Here is a 15,872-nt window from a genome sequence, read left to right on the forward strand (position 1 = left end):
TACTCCCCTGTAAAGATCACAGAATTCTAAAATATAAAGTATTCAAACACTTCTGATTGAATAGTGTTACTGTTTGTGACATTAATAGTCCTATAACATGTGATAGCATGCTGGAACTGAATGAGTAGTCAGAGAGTTTACATTTAAGTCTTCGAAAAAAGTTTTCAAACGTTTAAGAGATTTTCTTCTTTTGCAATCAAACCGTCCTCCAGCTCAGAGTTTGGTTATGCTGTGTGAAGTGAAGCTTGAGGCCAGGTCATAGTCTTCCTGCAGCTGGAAGTGTCCGTACCAGCTGTGCCAATCTGCCGCTGCAGAGCTGCAGTAGCTCTGGTCACTTGGGTTTGGCTGCTGGGTGCGGACCTCCTCTTGTGCGGGGTGGCAGGGCAGGTGCATGGGCACCTGTGCAGAGCCGAGCCTGTGCAGGATGTCTGGGTTGAACTGGTAAGTAAGTTTGCGGCGTACTTTAATGATCTCACCGGTGCGGCTGTAGTTTCTCAGAGCTCTTGCCATCTTCTGATAGGTCATGGTCTTACGGTTGCCCTTGCGTTGGCCCCAGCACTCAGCCAGCTTCTCTTTGTTCTTGGAGATGAAGTGGAAGGTGCCGTTGCCGCTGTCTGTCCACTGGATTGAGTCACCCATGTTGGGGTCATTCAGAGCCTCATGGAGGTATTCATAAAGTCTGAGCTTCTTACGACCTGAGGAGATAGAATTGGTTTTAGTGTTGAAAGATCCCAGAAGTCATAGAAAATTTCTAATGTAAAGAGTACTGAAAATCCTATCCTGTTTACCTTTGCTGTTCCTCTGTGGTGGTAAGATTGAGTAGAAATGAGGCGATTCATTTTGACCCAGGGAGACATCAGGGATGACCTGAGGCCAAGTCTGCTGCTGAAAGAGTAACATTTAAAGTAAAAAAACTCCGTCTATTTCCCCCCCTGTTTTTGAGATACACAAATGCAGCTGTTTTTGTTTTGCACTACTTACAGTCATGTCAGTCCAGTCATATGCTGGAGCTGGTACATCAGACTGGTGGGTGACGAGGCAGGAGATCTGACACTGCAGGTGTGCGGTGTGTGATGGCTGCTGGGAACCCACAGTCTCATAATATGTATACTCTAGAAAATAAAAAAAACAGTTTTCATTTTATCCGGATCAAACACAAATAAATTCATTAAAGTGATGTAATCAATCAAAATAGCTTTCTTTAAAATGTAATGCACTGAAAAATTTATAAATATGATATAAATATGGCAGAAGTTTTATATTTATGCTCCTGTATTTTTGCAGGAAATGATGGAAGGTTTCTGAGAGATTTTTACTGTACCTGAATCGTAATATGAATTATTTGAATGCTGTTTAATCACATCAATTGCATCCTGGAAGTGTTGGTTCATGTCGCTGTCCAAGGAGGTCTAGAATAAATAGACACAAGGGAAATAATATAATGCATCTTACATGTCACCTTTTTCATAATAATGAGTATAAAAAATAAGAATAGGACACTATGAAACTATATATGACTAATATATAATATATAATATAAGATGTGACCCTCCAAATAATAGCAATGAAAAATATAATCAAAGTTTAGCATATTTACAACTCACCATCTTGTATGTCTGAGTGTTGCCTTCACTTGAGGCCATTTCTTTCCTAATAGGTGAACACTGTTACACTACTACAGTTGTTTTCTGACAGGTATATATATGTTGCAGACCTCCAATACCTGTTCACTGTTCAACCACATGAATAGGTAGAGAGGCTGGTAAATTTAAATGTGTTAACGTCACAATGTACTGCAGCTCAACACTTCTTCTTTTTTGGAAACACAGATCAGATATCTCAGCATCACACTCTCTATCACAGTGGATCACAATCTACGAACAACAAAAAACTCTTTTATTGCACACACGACCCAGGAATACCACCAATTCTCAACCTGACCTGAGAATTTGCATACTGGGCAAGATATGTAACATACACATTGATAACTGCTGTTCAGTAATATGCTTTTCTGTAAATTGACATTTGAGCCAAAAGAATTGTAGTTTGTATGATGCTTTGGCAATATTGTTGTTATACATTCATGCCAATAAAGCTAATTTGAATTTGAATTTGAATTTGAATTGCTGGGAATGTTTATCTGTGGTCCTTGTGTTTTCTGGCAAATAAAGAATGAATAATTGCATGAAAAGTGGTTGGGCTCTTCCTTAAGAAACACAAACACTGGATAACCACTACACTAGTTTTAATAAATCAAAGGACATTAATCAATTTTCACCAATAATGAAAATAAATAAATGTTTACTTTATATTGCACTTTAATCTAAAGGCTAAATGCCAAAATTATCTCAGAAAATGCTTTTTTCAGTTTCATCATTTAATATTTTTTAACACACATATCTATTTTGAGGTTATAATTGCATTTTTTCCTCAGAAAATTTAGTAACTTAAATTTTATTCTGCAATTCTATCATTACACTGCACAAAAAAATAGTAAAATATTCAACAAAAAGCTAAAGTAAAAAGCAAGCATTCCTCACAAAGCAAGATCTAAAAAAACAACGAACTTTGTTTCTCTTCTATTTGCTGTTTAAATCTTTACAATACTTTTTAAATCAGTGATCATTAAAGAGACATTTGTTGCTACTGTAAATTATTTAATCCCTTTATTCAATTAATTTTATAACAGAATGTCATTAAATCCCCATGTGACTGAAACAAACTCACTCCACAGGTGTATAAGGGCTCACTGTGGAGCTTAGATTAAAAAAGTAGAATTTTCAATTGACCAGAGTGCCATGGACACAGTTTCAGATTAATGTATGATTGTAAAGGTTAATGGTTAATAATATTGTGATCACTGTTACACTCAGCCTGCAGTTTGCCCCTCCCCCCTCAAAGCCAAACCCTCTGTTCAAATAAACACAGGTTTTTTGAGAAGTTCATTTATCTGAGGTTTGCAGTTTTAAATATCAACTGACTTGCTCCTGAAGTTCCCCTTTCAGCCTGGTTAAGTGTGGCCTGAATGCTGAGCTGGAAACATCATGGAAACAAAGAGAAGGAGATGCACAGATTATAGCAAGGCTAAAAGTTACATCGTTAGATGACAGGAGCACTCAGCTGACTCCATTTCGACGTGATCAGTATAATTTTTGATTTGATTTTTGATGAAGTTTGATTTTCACTCGTTTATACAGTTTATTGTTTTCCTGTCAGTAGGGGAAAACACCTTGTCACAGTAGATTACCATATTGCACATGTCTCTATGTGTGTGTGTGTGAGTGTGTGTGTGCAGGGGGGGGAAGGAGTGTCTGTGTGTGCAAGCATGCAAATATGCATGTGTGTTTCCTGCCTGTGCGGCATACTGATAAAAACAAAGAACCACAAACTTTGTCCTTTCACCCACTCCGTCTTTCCCTCTTCCATTGAGGGTGAAACTTCTGTCAAATCAGCTCTATAAATTAAAGACCACAACCTGTCGGGCTGCAGCTGAGGCCTGACAGCTGTACGCTGGTGTTGGCACTGTGTGGGATGTAGAGTTGGCTCCATTAGGGTGGTTTTTGGGGTCTTGAAAAAGTTGTTTTCAACTGTTTTGTGTGCTGTGTTCTTAAAAAATGGTATAATCACTGGTTGAGTATTGCACTTTATCACAACTTGATCTAAAGAGATCACTTTCTGCACTCATTTACAAGGAAGTAACGTGGGGTGGTTTAATTCATGGTTGTCGTACTCGCTTTCGAGTTCAAACTATTCTCACACCTTCTTTAAGCTGCAAACAACATGCAAAGGCACCCCAAAAATGAGATTGAAGCATAAAAATATATATACTAGAGGAAGAAGAAGAATTCTAAGAATTTCAGTAGGGACCTTGCAGTGGTTGCTGCTCAGGCTCTAATAATTGGACTAATAATAAAAGTTTGAGAAACATTAGCATGTTAACATTGTCTTTGAATGCATGTTAGCATGCATGGCATCTATCTCTCTATCTGTCTGTCTATCTATCTATCTATCTATCTATCTATCTATCTATCTGACAGTATGTAGCCAACCTTCTTGTACCATTCACCTCAGTACAATACATTTATTGCTATTATCTGTATATTGTAATGTTGAGGGTGGCAGTAAATACAGGTTTATTGTGTGGTTTGGTGTGTGTGTATGTGTGTGTGTGTGTGTGTTTAGTGGGACGGGAGTTAGGGAGGTAAAGAGATTCATATTTATCTATGAAGGTGGTACAGTATATTTTCTGGCAGAGCAGACATACTGCAGCTTTATCTTTCCAAACAAAGAAGCACTTTCCTTCCCCTTCTCAATTCAATAGCTGTGTGTATGCACCAATGTGCGAGCGGGAGGCTGACCGCAGGACAGTTCACTCCATTGTTCTTCTTTATTTACTGGCACTCGATGAAAATCAAGAAGTGTCAAACCCAATTAGTCTATCACGCTGAATACTGGTGTGACCGCAGAGTTATAATCTTTATCTATGAGATCATGTTTGTGTCCTGGGAGCATCAGAAATAAAGTTATGCGCTTACAGTTGTTCTCAGTCGCTTTGGTGCATTTCTCAGGTCAGAATTGAAATCTTCAAAACTAATTTTTCAACCTCCACACCATCTCATCACTTGTGGACATCATAAATGCGCTTTATCATTGTTTTGAACAAAATGCAAATTACTTGACACACTGATGCAAATGATTATGTACAATTGTCTGCTGTTTCCTACATTATCAATTGCTTATGTCATGCTGATCACAATTAATTATACCAGTTTCTGTTGAATAATCTTACCCCCCAAAACATCTAGGCATAAGTTCATTTCATTAGTCAATACATGCAAAATGGTTGAACACATTATCAAAAATCAAAGTTAAAATACTTTATTCATATCGTTTGCCTACAAGGATATAGCCAAACGAAATGTTGTTTCTTATGGACCATAAACATAGTAAGAATAGACAACAACAACATCACAATAGCAACACTCAGACCATTCACCCACAATACCATAAGTACCAGTAAACAGTGAGCAGTAATATATATATATATATATATATATATATAAAACGAATGTTCTTTTCCCCTGAGAACGGGATAACGAGATAACAAACCATAGCTGAATACAGGGGCTGGTAGGTGCGTTTCTTTAGGATAATTTCAAAGCAATTACCAGTGTCACTTGTAAGCTCAGTTGGTAGAGCACAGGGCAAAGTTTGATTAGTTTGATTCCTGTTCTTGTTCTTCTTTTTCTTCTTTTGTGTGTATTATCCTCTTCAGTAAAATTGTTATGAAGAGATTGAGGGGAATCCAATCACACATTTCCCGACGGCTATTTCAAAGGTTCCGAAAGCCGTCAGGAAATGTGTGGCGTTACATGGATTCCCCTGAATGAGAAGGAATTTCCTCTGCCTGGGAATGATGGGGAAATGAAAAGTCCATGGGTTGATGGATCTGGACCAAGAACGCACGTGCTTTACAGTAATGTGAGCATGTGAAACAGTCTTTTCATAAGAACTTTGTTGAAGAGGATTATAAAAAATATTAAAAAGAAAAATTGAGTCTTCAGTGCGGATTGAACACACAATCTTAAGACTATATGCCCTGTGCTCTATAAGTGAGCTAACCAATAATATTACAAACCACACTATAATTACCATTATGGTTATCTCGAAATCACAAGAAAATTATCCCATTATCACAGGAAAACGGAGTAAAATATTTGATTAGGACTTCCGTATGTATATATATGAATGTATATATAGATAGACATTCCATACATGTCTATTTGAATTTTTTTGTAAATGTGTCCTGAATTGATGAAGATATCTGTTGTGATGTCGAAGAGAATCTGTGATACAACAGACCGGAACGTCAGCCAAAGGGGTGTACTGTATCCCATGCAACAGTCCTGTCTCTTTCTTTTCTGTATTACAATGACATGCTCTGTCAACAAATTACAGTGCGAACAGTAAAAGCATGGCTGTGATTCCTGTCCTCTCTCCTGCAATGTATAACTTTGTACTGGTGAAAGTGATATATGCCATACAAAAAAAGTGCAGCCTTATGCATTTTCAATCATTGTCATCAAAATCTTAGCCAAAGTGTACATGAGAAAATACAGTACACTGTTATATTGACAAGATGGCTAAACATTTTGACTTGCTTGTTCATAAACAAGACACAAGGACTTGTCCTTCTGATGGCACTGACAAGTTCAATGACATAAAGATTTGCTTTTGAGAGATAGACTAAGGATTTTGAGCAAGTTATGGGCTTTTGCAGGTAAACCACTGTGTTGTGCTGTTTGTACTACCTGTTTCGAGAAATGCACTTACTGTTTTGCAAATGTTAAGGATGGTTCGAGAAATGTACCAAAGCAACTGAGAAAAACTGTAATACGTTCAGACTGCTTCACTTTGTTTTTGCCATGTTTTACATACATTGTTTAATTCTTAGATTTATTTTTCAGGATTTCTAATCCCAATGAAGGACCCTCTTTTATTCTTTTGTAGTGAAAACCAAGTTGCATACATAATCTTTTAAAATAGATTTGGTCTACCTTGGTAATTCAGCAGGTGCCTTTTCTTTATAAATGAGTAGACACTTAGTTTATGTTTTAAAGAATATGATTTGGCTGAATAGAGGTTAATTAAGTGTAAGTTCAAATGAATTTCCTGGTGCTGTTGTCTTAAGGTTGACATTGGTTTTGTTGCTTTTGCGAAAGACTGAAATGTTGCTGACTGACCAGCAGACGGCAGGATGGAGCAGTAAACCAAACATGTGGAACAATGGATTCCACTGTCAGATCTGTACCAACAATCCTCATTTTCTGTATCCTCTCAATCTAAGATGAGTCTCTGACACTAAAATAATAAAGCCAAATACTAGCCAAAATGTGGTAACGTCAAAGATGTAGAATAGTTTACTTCAATAATAATTTCACACTGCACTCTAACAATATAAATATAGTTACAGTATTATTTGATTCGATTATTAGATGCTCAAGGCCCTTTTAAAATTGAATTCTGTTGTCTCTATGTTATGTTCCAAATGTGTGAACTCTATGCAGGCCTACACAAACACCATATTTATTACATGAGTGCTTTACATTACTCTTATACTAACGTTTTCTGTTCGAACCTTCCTGTGTCACTTGGCGGCAGGCAGCTGCACATTTTTACTGGGAGATCAAAATACATCTGCTCACTTTTATTTGCCTGTTTTACAGCTGTTGCATAACATGATGTCCACATGGGAAATTAATGATGTTACTTAGGCTACAATAATCACTTTCATTTACAAAAACAAAAAAGTAGGATAGTAGCTCCCTGTATATTTAATGTACAACTCAATGGAAAGTAGAAAAGCACAACTTACATTTAGTTGACTAAGGAAATAATCTGCTTTGCTGCATTTGAGTTTAATAATTTCTCTTTCCAGTTTACTATGTGTTTGCTCTCTCTTGCTCTCCTGACACAGGGAGGTCAAAGGTCAGGGCTCATACTGTTGGAGCTTGAAGGGGTTTATTGTCCTGCTCAGACACATGGCAGGACATGTATTTTGTTATCTAGCAAACCAGGGGCTACATTGATGTTGGCGTGTTGTTTCAGGTACCACTGAGACAATAAAATACGATCCTGCTGCAGGGTGACAAGGATGACAAGGATCGAGAAAAAACACATATTTTTGCTGAAGTATTCTTTAATCTTTTCTTATTGTGAAATACTGGATTATTTATCTCACTGCTGACCTCTAAAACTTGTTTAAAATGAAGCAATCTAAAAAAAGCCTCAATCTTTGGTTAAATTGCTTGCAACTCAAGGATACATGCAACCTTTGACAAAGGGTATGAGGAGACTCGGTTACTTTAAATAATCAATATTTTTATATTAACATTTGTATTTCAAAGAAGTTGATCATAGAGATGGCCATACTAAGATGTATCACCTTAATATCAGGTTTCCCTTAGCTCTAGCAGATTTGAGCCATCTTAATTCATTGTTTTGGTTCTCCAGCCCACTACTATACTGTTTTGGTTCACTCCCACCACTTTCATAGTGTTGTTTTCAGACACAGCAGACAGCAGTTTTTAGAGAAAAAGTAGTACTACTGAAATGACATTCATCAGGTGTCCGGCAACACGACTCAGAATTAATGCTAATGTTGCTTTGTATCTGGTGGATGTGAAAATAGGTAACTGTTTGCTTACATGTTCTCCAGATCAACTTAAAAGCTGATGATATTGCAGGTTTAAAGGCCAGAAAGGTGCTTTTCAGCCCAACCATCCTCTCCTGCTGTTAATTTCTTATAAGCAGCACAGATACATGCAGTTGCATGGCGTGCTTAGCACAGGTGAGACAAAATACATTCCTATCCAAATCTGCCAGCATTTGGATTACCAATGAAAGGTTGAGAGTAGAGAAGAGGAACTAGTATCTATTTTAGTCCTTCATGTTGTTTTCTAGTGAAGCAATAAGAGACACAATCACACAAAGAAATTTCAAACAAACATTTCAAGTTTCAGGATTCTTTAAAATGACATGATTTTACATTCTCAGGTTTACATTTTGCTAAGTTTCCTCTGAGATCTATTGTATCCAGAAAAACAAAGGCCATGAGCTCTGCTGTGAGCTGAGGTAGGACAAAACGAAACAGAAAAATCTAATTGATGTGTCAATTAATAACTACAATACAAAGAGTGTCAAAGAGAGTAAGATCCTGAATTCAGAGAGTGAAGTGGAATATTTCAGTTGGAATAGATTTTTAAACAAAAGACCTGTGTTGAAAGGGTGATTGGTTTTAAGTGAGTGGTTTTCTACTTTCTGCAGTAGGCCACAGCACCATATGCCACTACTCCCACAATGGCTACTAAAGCAGCACCTCCACATATCAGCTCAGTGGAGCTCAGAGGTTTGGTAGTCTTTGGTAAAGCAGTGGGCTCCGGCTTTTCTGGTGCTGCTTGAGAGGCTTCAATTGAATGTTCCTCCACATCTGAGAGGGGAATCTGTGAGAATTTTAGTTGCTCGAGACTTTCTGTCTGCGGCTCTGCTGCTATTGGTGCAAGGATAGATGGAGGGTGGAGACCCTGAGAAGAATAAAGCTCTTCAGCTTCAGAGGCTGTGGTTGAAGGGACCGGGGTGGATGTTGTGGAGGGGGGATCGAACCTGACGATAGGCAGAGGAGGCAGGGCCATCGGGGGAACCACCTGCCTGAACTCTGCAGGCTCCCTCTCCATGTGAGGCTCCTCTGATGACACCAGGAGCCCCTCAGTTTCTGGGGCTTGGAGGTCCTGCTCCTCCTCCTCCCTGAGCTCAACCAGCTCCCTCTCACCGCCTAAAACACTCAACACACTCGTCTGCAGCTCCTCATCTTCTTCCTCCTCTTCCTCTGTTCTCCTCACCCTCTCCTCCTCTGCGGCCTCCTTCTCTGCCTCCTCAAGCATCTCAGCCTCCTCTCGCTCCAGGTGGACCATGTCAGAGTTGGAGGAATGGTTCTCCTCTCCGGCCAGAACCGCCCCGTCATTGCTGTCCAGGCTCTTAGTGTCCTCAGGGTCCACGTCGCCCATCGTGGACCAGGACTCTGCCAGCAGGCTCTCGCTTTGCCAGGGCCCGGGGATCTCTGCCTGGGTCAATAGCAGAGCAGCAGGGCTGAGGGAACCAGAATTCCCGCCACCTCCATCCCCCTTGCTGGACTCGGCTGGGGCCTTTCCCTCCAGAATGAAGGCTGCTGCAAAGACAAAGTAAATAACTTCAGGTGGGACAAACTCCCAAGTAACTCTCATGTCTTGGCTGGGAACTCTGTAAGTATAATTATAAGGTACTTTTAGTGTGCTTGAGTATTTCCATTTTATGCTACTCAGTTCTTCTAGTCTGCTACATTTCAAAAGGAAATAATGTACTTTTACGTCAAAACAAGCTTCTAAAAAATTATGCATTATAATACCTGAAAGATAAGTAATTATAAGTAATTGTTATGAATACTCCATAAACACCAAGTCACATTCCAAATCAAGACAGACAGTCCTAAACTTTTCCATATCATTCTGTAATGTGAGATATCGGAACTGCCAAAAACACAACGTGATTATCTGTATTGGACTGATTGAAAATATATTTGAAAATGTTAACTGCACACCTTTTTAATAACATTATTTTTTTCAATCCTTTCATTTAATTCTTGGCAAAAAGGTGATTAATGAAGAATCTGAAAATGTCTGACTTTGGCGCTCCCTGGAGGTAGTATCGGAAAGACACTGTGACGGACAACAATGCAGGCCAGGACACTAACAAACCATCACATAGACTGCACCAGTTTCCTCCATGATTGTCTAACTTTTCTACACAACAAAACTTCAGTACATCGGAATAATGTGGAAAATTCTACACATAGAGGCTTTAATAAATAGCGATGTACAACATAGTGCTTATCGACATTTGTCAACGGGTCTGTGTTCTCAGTGACATCTGAGGCTGTTGGAAAAAGTTGCTCACTGGCTGCTCTGCATTGCAGAGGCTGTGACTATCTATAGCTTAGACCTGCATATCTTACTATGTTTAGGCACTATATACATCTCCATCTGTCACCCAAGAGTGGAAGCTATTTCAGTGATTTCACATGACGTGAGAGCAGAAACATAAAATGAAAGTTCCATTTTATTCATCTGTGTCTGAAACACAAAAATTCTAGCAGTGCTCCTCATTATTACCAATACTGAGATGTTAACACCTAATCTCAACAGTATAAATCCTAATATCTGGAGAAAAAAAACACATTCCAGATTAAGTATGACCACTGTATACATGGCTGCATGTTTGCGCGAATTCAGTCTCAAGGTGACCCCTTTTCACTCCTTGTGCCACGTCTCAGCTTTGATTGCAGAAAGTATGCGCCCCCATGCCAGCCCCAGAATAGATCCTCTCAACACTTGCTCTTCACTGATCAATCAAGTGTCACATTCACAACATGTCTGCGAGCAAATGAGCAAAAATTTCATTGGTTTGGAAATACTTTCCATACTGTATATATTGGACCTATAGTATTTTCATTTTTTCTACTGTCTATATTATGTATGCAGAATATGTATGTACACCGTATTCATACCTCCAGCTGTTTATTCTGTATGTAAGCTCTTACTATTGCCATTACTTATACTTGCAATATATATTTTGCATGCTGTAAATGATGCACATGTTCTTACCACCAATACTATATATATCTTAGCATATTCATATCTGCCCCTTTCTGTTTATTCTATATATTACCACACATATGTACATTACTCTGCACCTGACTGCTCTTTGCACTGCTGGTTAGATGCTAAACTGCATTTTGTTGTCTAAGTGCTCTCTTGAATCTAATCAAATTTATGGTGGCCGCAGAGCAGAGGATGAACTCAGATGAAGTGAAACGTGTTACTCGAGTTAACATCGACTATAATCGTCAGAGCAGAAGAAAACCACCCATTAAACGTGCATGAACTTGAAGAAAAGCAGCATTTTCAGCTGTTGCCTGCAGTTTCCCATTCACAACTGGTATGTATAGAATCAGAATTAACTTTATTGACCAAGTATGTGTACACATACATGGAATTTGACTCTGGGTTTGCTCTCAGTGTACTTAAACACAGAAATATTTACAAGAATATCGAATTAGACATACAGCTATAAACAAGAACAACAAAGCTGAACAAAGATAGAAGGAACATACATCGAACTAATATGTACATACAGGTAGTGGAAAAATTAGGTGTGAATAAATACTGTAAATTTATAAAAAGGTACAATGAACAATAACATACAATGTCTATATACAAGTCTTTTTGTTTTCTGTGTCTTATTTGTGGCAGACTTTCTGGCTGAGACGGCAGCTCCTCCTCCCTCTACCAGCAGTAGCTGCTGCCCCTCAGTGAGTCCACATCAGCAGAAGACAGGATGAATAAATGACAAGGACTGATTTCTGTTCATCATTCTATTTACAATTCATTCATTAGTTTGGGTTCTCAACCTACAGATTTAATCCTTTGACCTTTGCTTATTAGTAATTTTAGTAACTTTCAAAAGTTGAACACTGACCATCAAAACTGTATGTCGAACACGAAGTTTGAAAGGATTCAGCTCAAATAAATAAATTCGGTACTGGATTTGAATTAGATAAAACGTACTTTAGTAGGGCCCAAGTACAAGCAATGTTTTATAATCTCCTAATTAAGTCAGTTTGCCCAGTGTCTTTATGCATTCTCTGTGTTAAATGTAAAACGTTTAATACTTGACAAAAGATGCATTAATGTCTGTGCCCACATCATGTTCCCCTAAATATTTAAATTAGGGTGAACCAGTGTGTAGAGCCCTGCTTAATGAGGACAAATCCTTTACCAGCCTCTACCGGTCTTGAATATCTGTTACATTTGCACTCAAGTTGTGAATCCAAAATCTAAAAGGTGTTGCTGATCACTGTAAGCAAAAGAAATAGTTGTAAGTAGCAATAATTAGTAGCTGCAGCTGGAGGTGACATGTAAATGAGATTTACCATTTAGATTCAATATGGGTAGTAGTGAACTTTACTTTGCATAAAGCTGTAGAATTTCCTGAAGAATATCTTTCTTTCCCTGAATTTCCAGTCAATAAAAAGAAAAAATGTAAAAATATAATCTTTAAAAAAAACTGGTGATGCATGTTCACAGGTTTGCAAGAAATACAATAAATGCATGTTTTCAGATTTTGACTGAATTAGTCACATTTGGATTAAATTATTTACATTTACACCCATCGTGAAAGTTAGAACATCTGCTGTAGATCTTTGGTTCAGGACCCACCAAGGGGTCTTAAGCCGAATCTGAGGGGTCAAAAGAAGAAAAAAAAAAACGTGCGTTACATTTTTCGGTAATTTCTTTTGTCTTTACTTTTTACCAGGCCTCTAAAAATGATGGAAATTATACAACATTTTGCTCACAGCTTGTGTAGCTTTTCATGAGTCACATTTGGGTCGTTTTAACAGCTCATAAGCCAAAAATGTTGATGACTACTGAAATACAGTTAATTGTGTCTGAATACAACTAAAAACTTCTTTAGCTAATCTACTTGCACCTTAAAGATCTTGTCCAAGCCTCAAGTGTGGTTTTGGGATCCATCCCTACCTCAATGCAAACTCGATGGAATACTGGTAGGTCCTATTAGTACTGTATATAAAGTATGTTCTCAAAGTGTTAAACACTATTTCTTTTGTGTTACCTCATAGGGGAAAGCAAACCCAGTTCCTGCCTGTTGCGCAACTTCTTGCCACGTTTTGTGCAATAAAATCTTTTGACTTTGAGTCCAGCCGCCAGACAAAATCAATAAAAAGGCTTATTAGGCTTTGAGTAAACATTTCCAGTACACAGCTGTGCCTTTAAAGAGCTAAATCACCTGATTATTAATGGCCAGGTTTGTGTTTCAGCATTCAGATCAGTTAAATCTATTATCCCCTCATTTATGATTTGGATATTTTGTATGTTGTAGTTTTTTCTAATTCTCTCATGACTAAAATTTTTGACGTTGTATCACTCCACCCCTTCCAGAGTGAGCAGGCTGAAACAGACACCTCCCAGACGTCACTGATTTAATGACCAACTAGCGGCCATATTGTCTGTCCCAAGCTGTGTCCTGCAGACTGATGCAGACTTCAATCCACAGTGACACTGCTGCCTGAAAGTTATCCATATGAACATTTTAAACCCTTGACTTGTCTGTGTCACGAACCACTTTGTCACCCTCCTTTACTTACTGGCCTACTTGAGTAATTGGATTCCCACTGATCCCAGCATGGTAAAATAAATAATCAGGAAGAATTAGGGATTGAGGATAGACTGATATCAGATGCTAAATTTTTTACAAAAGTTCAGCTTTCAGTGTCAGTGTGGGAGAATTGGTTGATAAGATAAACCAGCTTGTCGTTTCTCTGTCTTGTGCAAGGTGAGATTTTGCCCTTCACAACCTCAGAGTTACCCACAATGACCCTTCTAACACTGACATGTTTACAGATAACACATGTTTAACAGAGCATCTAAGATCACATTCTTGATTTGAGCCACAGTCTAGGTTCTTCTTCTTCAGACTTTGGCTTTCTTCAGATTTCAGGCTTTGCTAAAATCTTCTGCCATGTGAATAAAAAGAACAAAACAACATGCTAGCATACCTGTGCCCTCTTTGCACGGTACTGAAGGAGTTGCTGAAGAGCAGCAGATGCTGGAGATCAAAGTGAGATGTCAGACACGAAGCCACAAAACAACAGATAGGCAGACATGCATGCTGTAGCTGGCACAGGACTAACAAGATGGACAAGCTGTGCAAAAGACTCTGTCTTCTCCCTCCCTCCCTCTCTCTCTCTCTCTCTCTCTCTCTCTCTCTCTCTCTCTCTCTGTCTCACCCCAGTTCCCAAATGCATGACATAACAGCTGGCTGGAGAGCAGTAAGTGGTGATTTAGCTGTCTGTTCAGAAGGAGAAATACTATGAATATTGTAAGTAAATAGTGACAAAAAAGACTCATGAATCTTGAATCAAAGGTCAAAAGAGGTCAGTTGGTAGATGTTTCTCAGGTAAACAGTCTGGGGAGTTTTATGTCCATTGTCCAAACTGCAGATTATCAGTCAGTCCGCAGTTTGCATGCAAGTCGGTGACACCGAGTGGAAAACGCATGTCAGATAGGAAGAAGAGCTATTTCTAATCCTGAACTTTCCATGTTTTACTCCCCTCTACTGGCAGGACGTGTTACAAGACTCTGGAAACAATGCCAGGAGGCTTATATATGGTACACTTGCAAAGCACCACATTGTGTGCACAGTTTGCTTTTTAAAAACATACATATACAAACATAACTGCTTCTATAGCTCCCCCAAAACTATGGAATTCTCTTCTTGTCACACAGTTTCTCCATGAAATTGTGGTTCTAGAGTGTCAAGTAACTGTGCTCAACCTCACCTGTGCCTCTATTTCCTATTATCTGCTTCGTGTGACCATGTGAGGTTTTATTTAATTGTCTCTTTTACTCTCCTTTGTTGTTGATTTTGTTGTCACTTTGGATCAATTGTGTGTTGAGTGTAAATAAAGTTGGTTGAGTAATACACTTGCCAAAAATAGAAATCATAATAAAATTAAAAGTTTGCAAGTACAACAGAAAATATGTATATGTATATTTTAGTAGTTCAAGTTCAAGTTCAATAGCACATTTAAAAAAACCAGTAGTTGACTCAAGTGCTTTCCAGGTTCAGAATACACAACAAATATACACGACAAAAACAGTGGAAAAGATCAATGATGTCAATACTCAACTCGATCTGAAGGCCAATCAATAGAGATAGGTCTTTAGCAAGGATGTGAAAGAGTCAGCAGTCTGAGCAATTCTTATTTCAGCAGGTAAAGTATTCCAAAGATTAGGAGCAGCTAATGAAAAGGTTTGGTCACCCTTAATTTTACCTGGATCTGGGGACATCGAGGAGCATCAGATTAGATGACCTCAGTGCTTTGACAGGAGTGTGTACATGTAAAAGTTCTAATAAATAGGAAAGTGCCAACCCATTTAAAATTTTAAAAACAAGCAATAAAATCTTAAAATCAATCCTAAAGCGGATCCTAAAGCCAAGTTCCATGTTTAAGTCAATTAAAAATGCAGTTAAAATGAAATCCAGTCTCTACAGACCCACATTAAATATACTGCAAAAATGTCATGTACATGTACATTATATGAATAACAAAAATATATAAAGATATTTATTTTATGTTTTATACTCATATGAAAACCAATACATGACAAATTTCAGCATTTCACCTTACATTGACTGCATTTCCTTTCACTTAACCATTTCTATTTAGTACGGTGGGACATGTACATGTATGTGTATGT

The 15,872-nt window shown here is 38.2% G+C and overlaps 1 protein-coding gene across 1 annotated transcript; it reads right to left on the reverse strand.

Annotated features, from left to right (window-relative positions):
- Positions 1–213: 213 nt before the first annotated feature.
- Positions 214–3,130, reverse strand: LOC123985221 (transcription factor Spi-C-like). The gene is made up of 7 exons (XM_046072664.1): positions 3,126–3,130; positions 2,982–3,033; positions 1,605–1,664; positions 1,322–1,409; positions 982–1,112; positions 789–885; positions 214–695 (listed from the first exon to the last, which is right to left on the reverse strand). Exons 1-7 carry the CDS (start codon positions 3,128–3,130, stop codon positions 214–216), a joined length of 915 nt encoding a protein of 304 aa, XP_045928620.1.
- Positions 3,131–15,872: the final 12,742 nt, after the last annotated feature.

The sequence above is a fragment of the Micropterus dolomieu genome, linkage group LG16 (assembly GCF_021292245.1).
Source record: "Micropterus dolomieu isolate WLL.071019.BEF.003 ecotype Adirondacks linkage group LG16, ASM2129224v1, whole genome shotgun sequence".
Lineage (NCBI taxonomy): Eukaryota > Metazoa > Chordata > Actinopteri > Centrarchiformes > Centrarchidae > Micropterus > Micropterus dolomieu.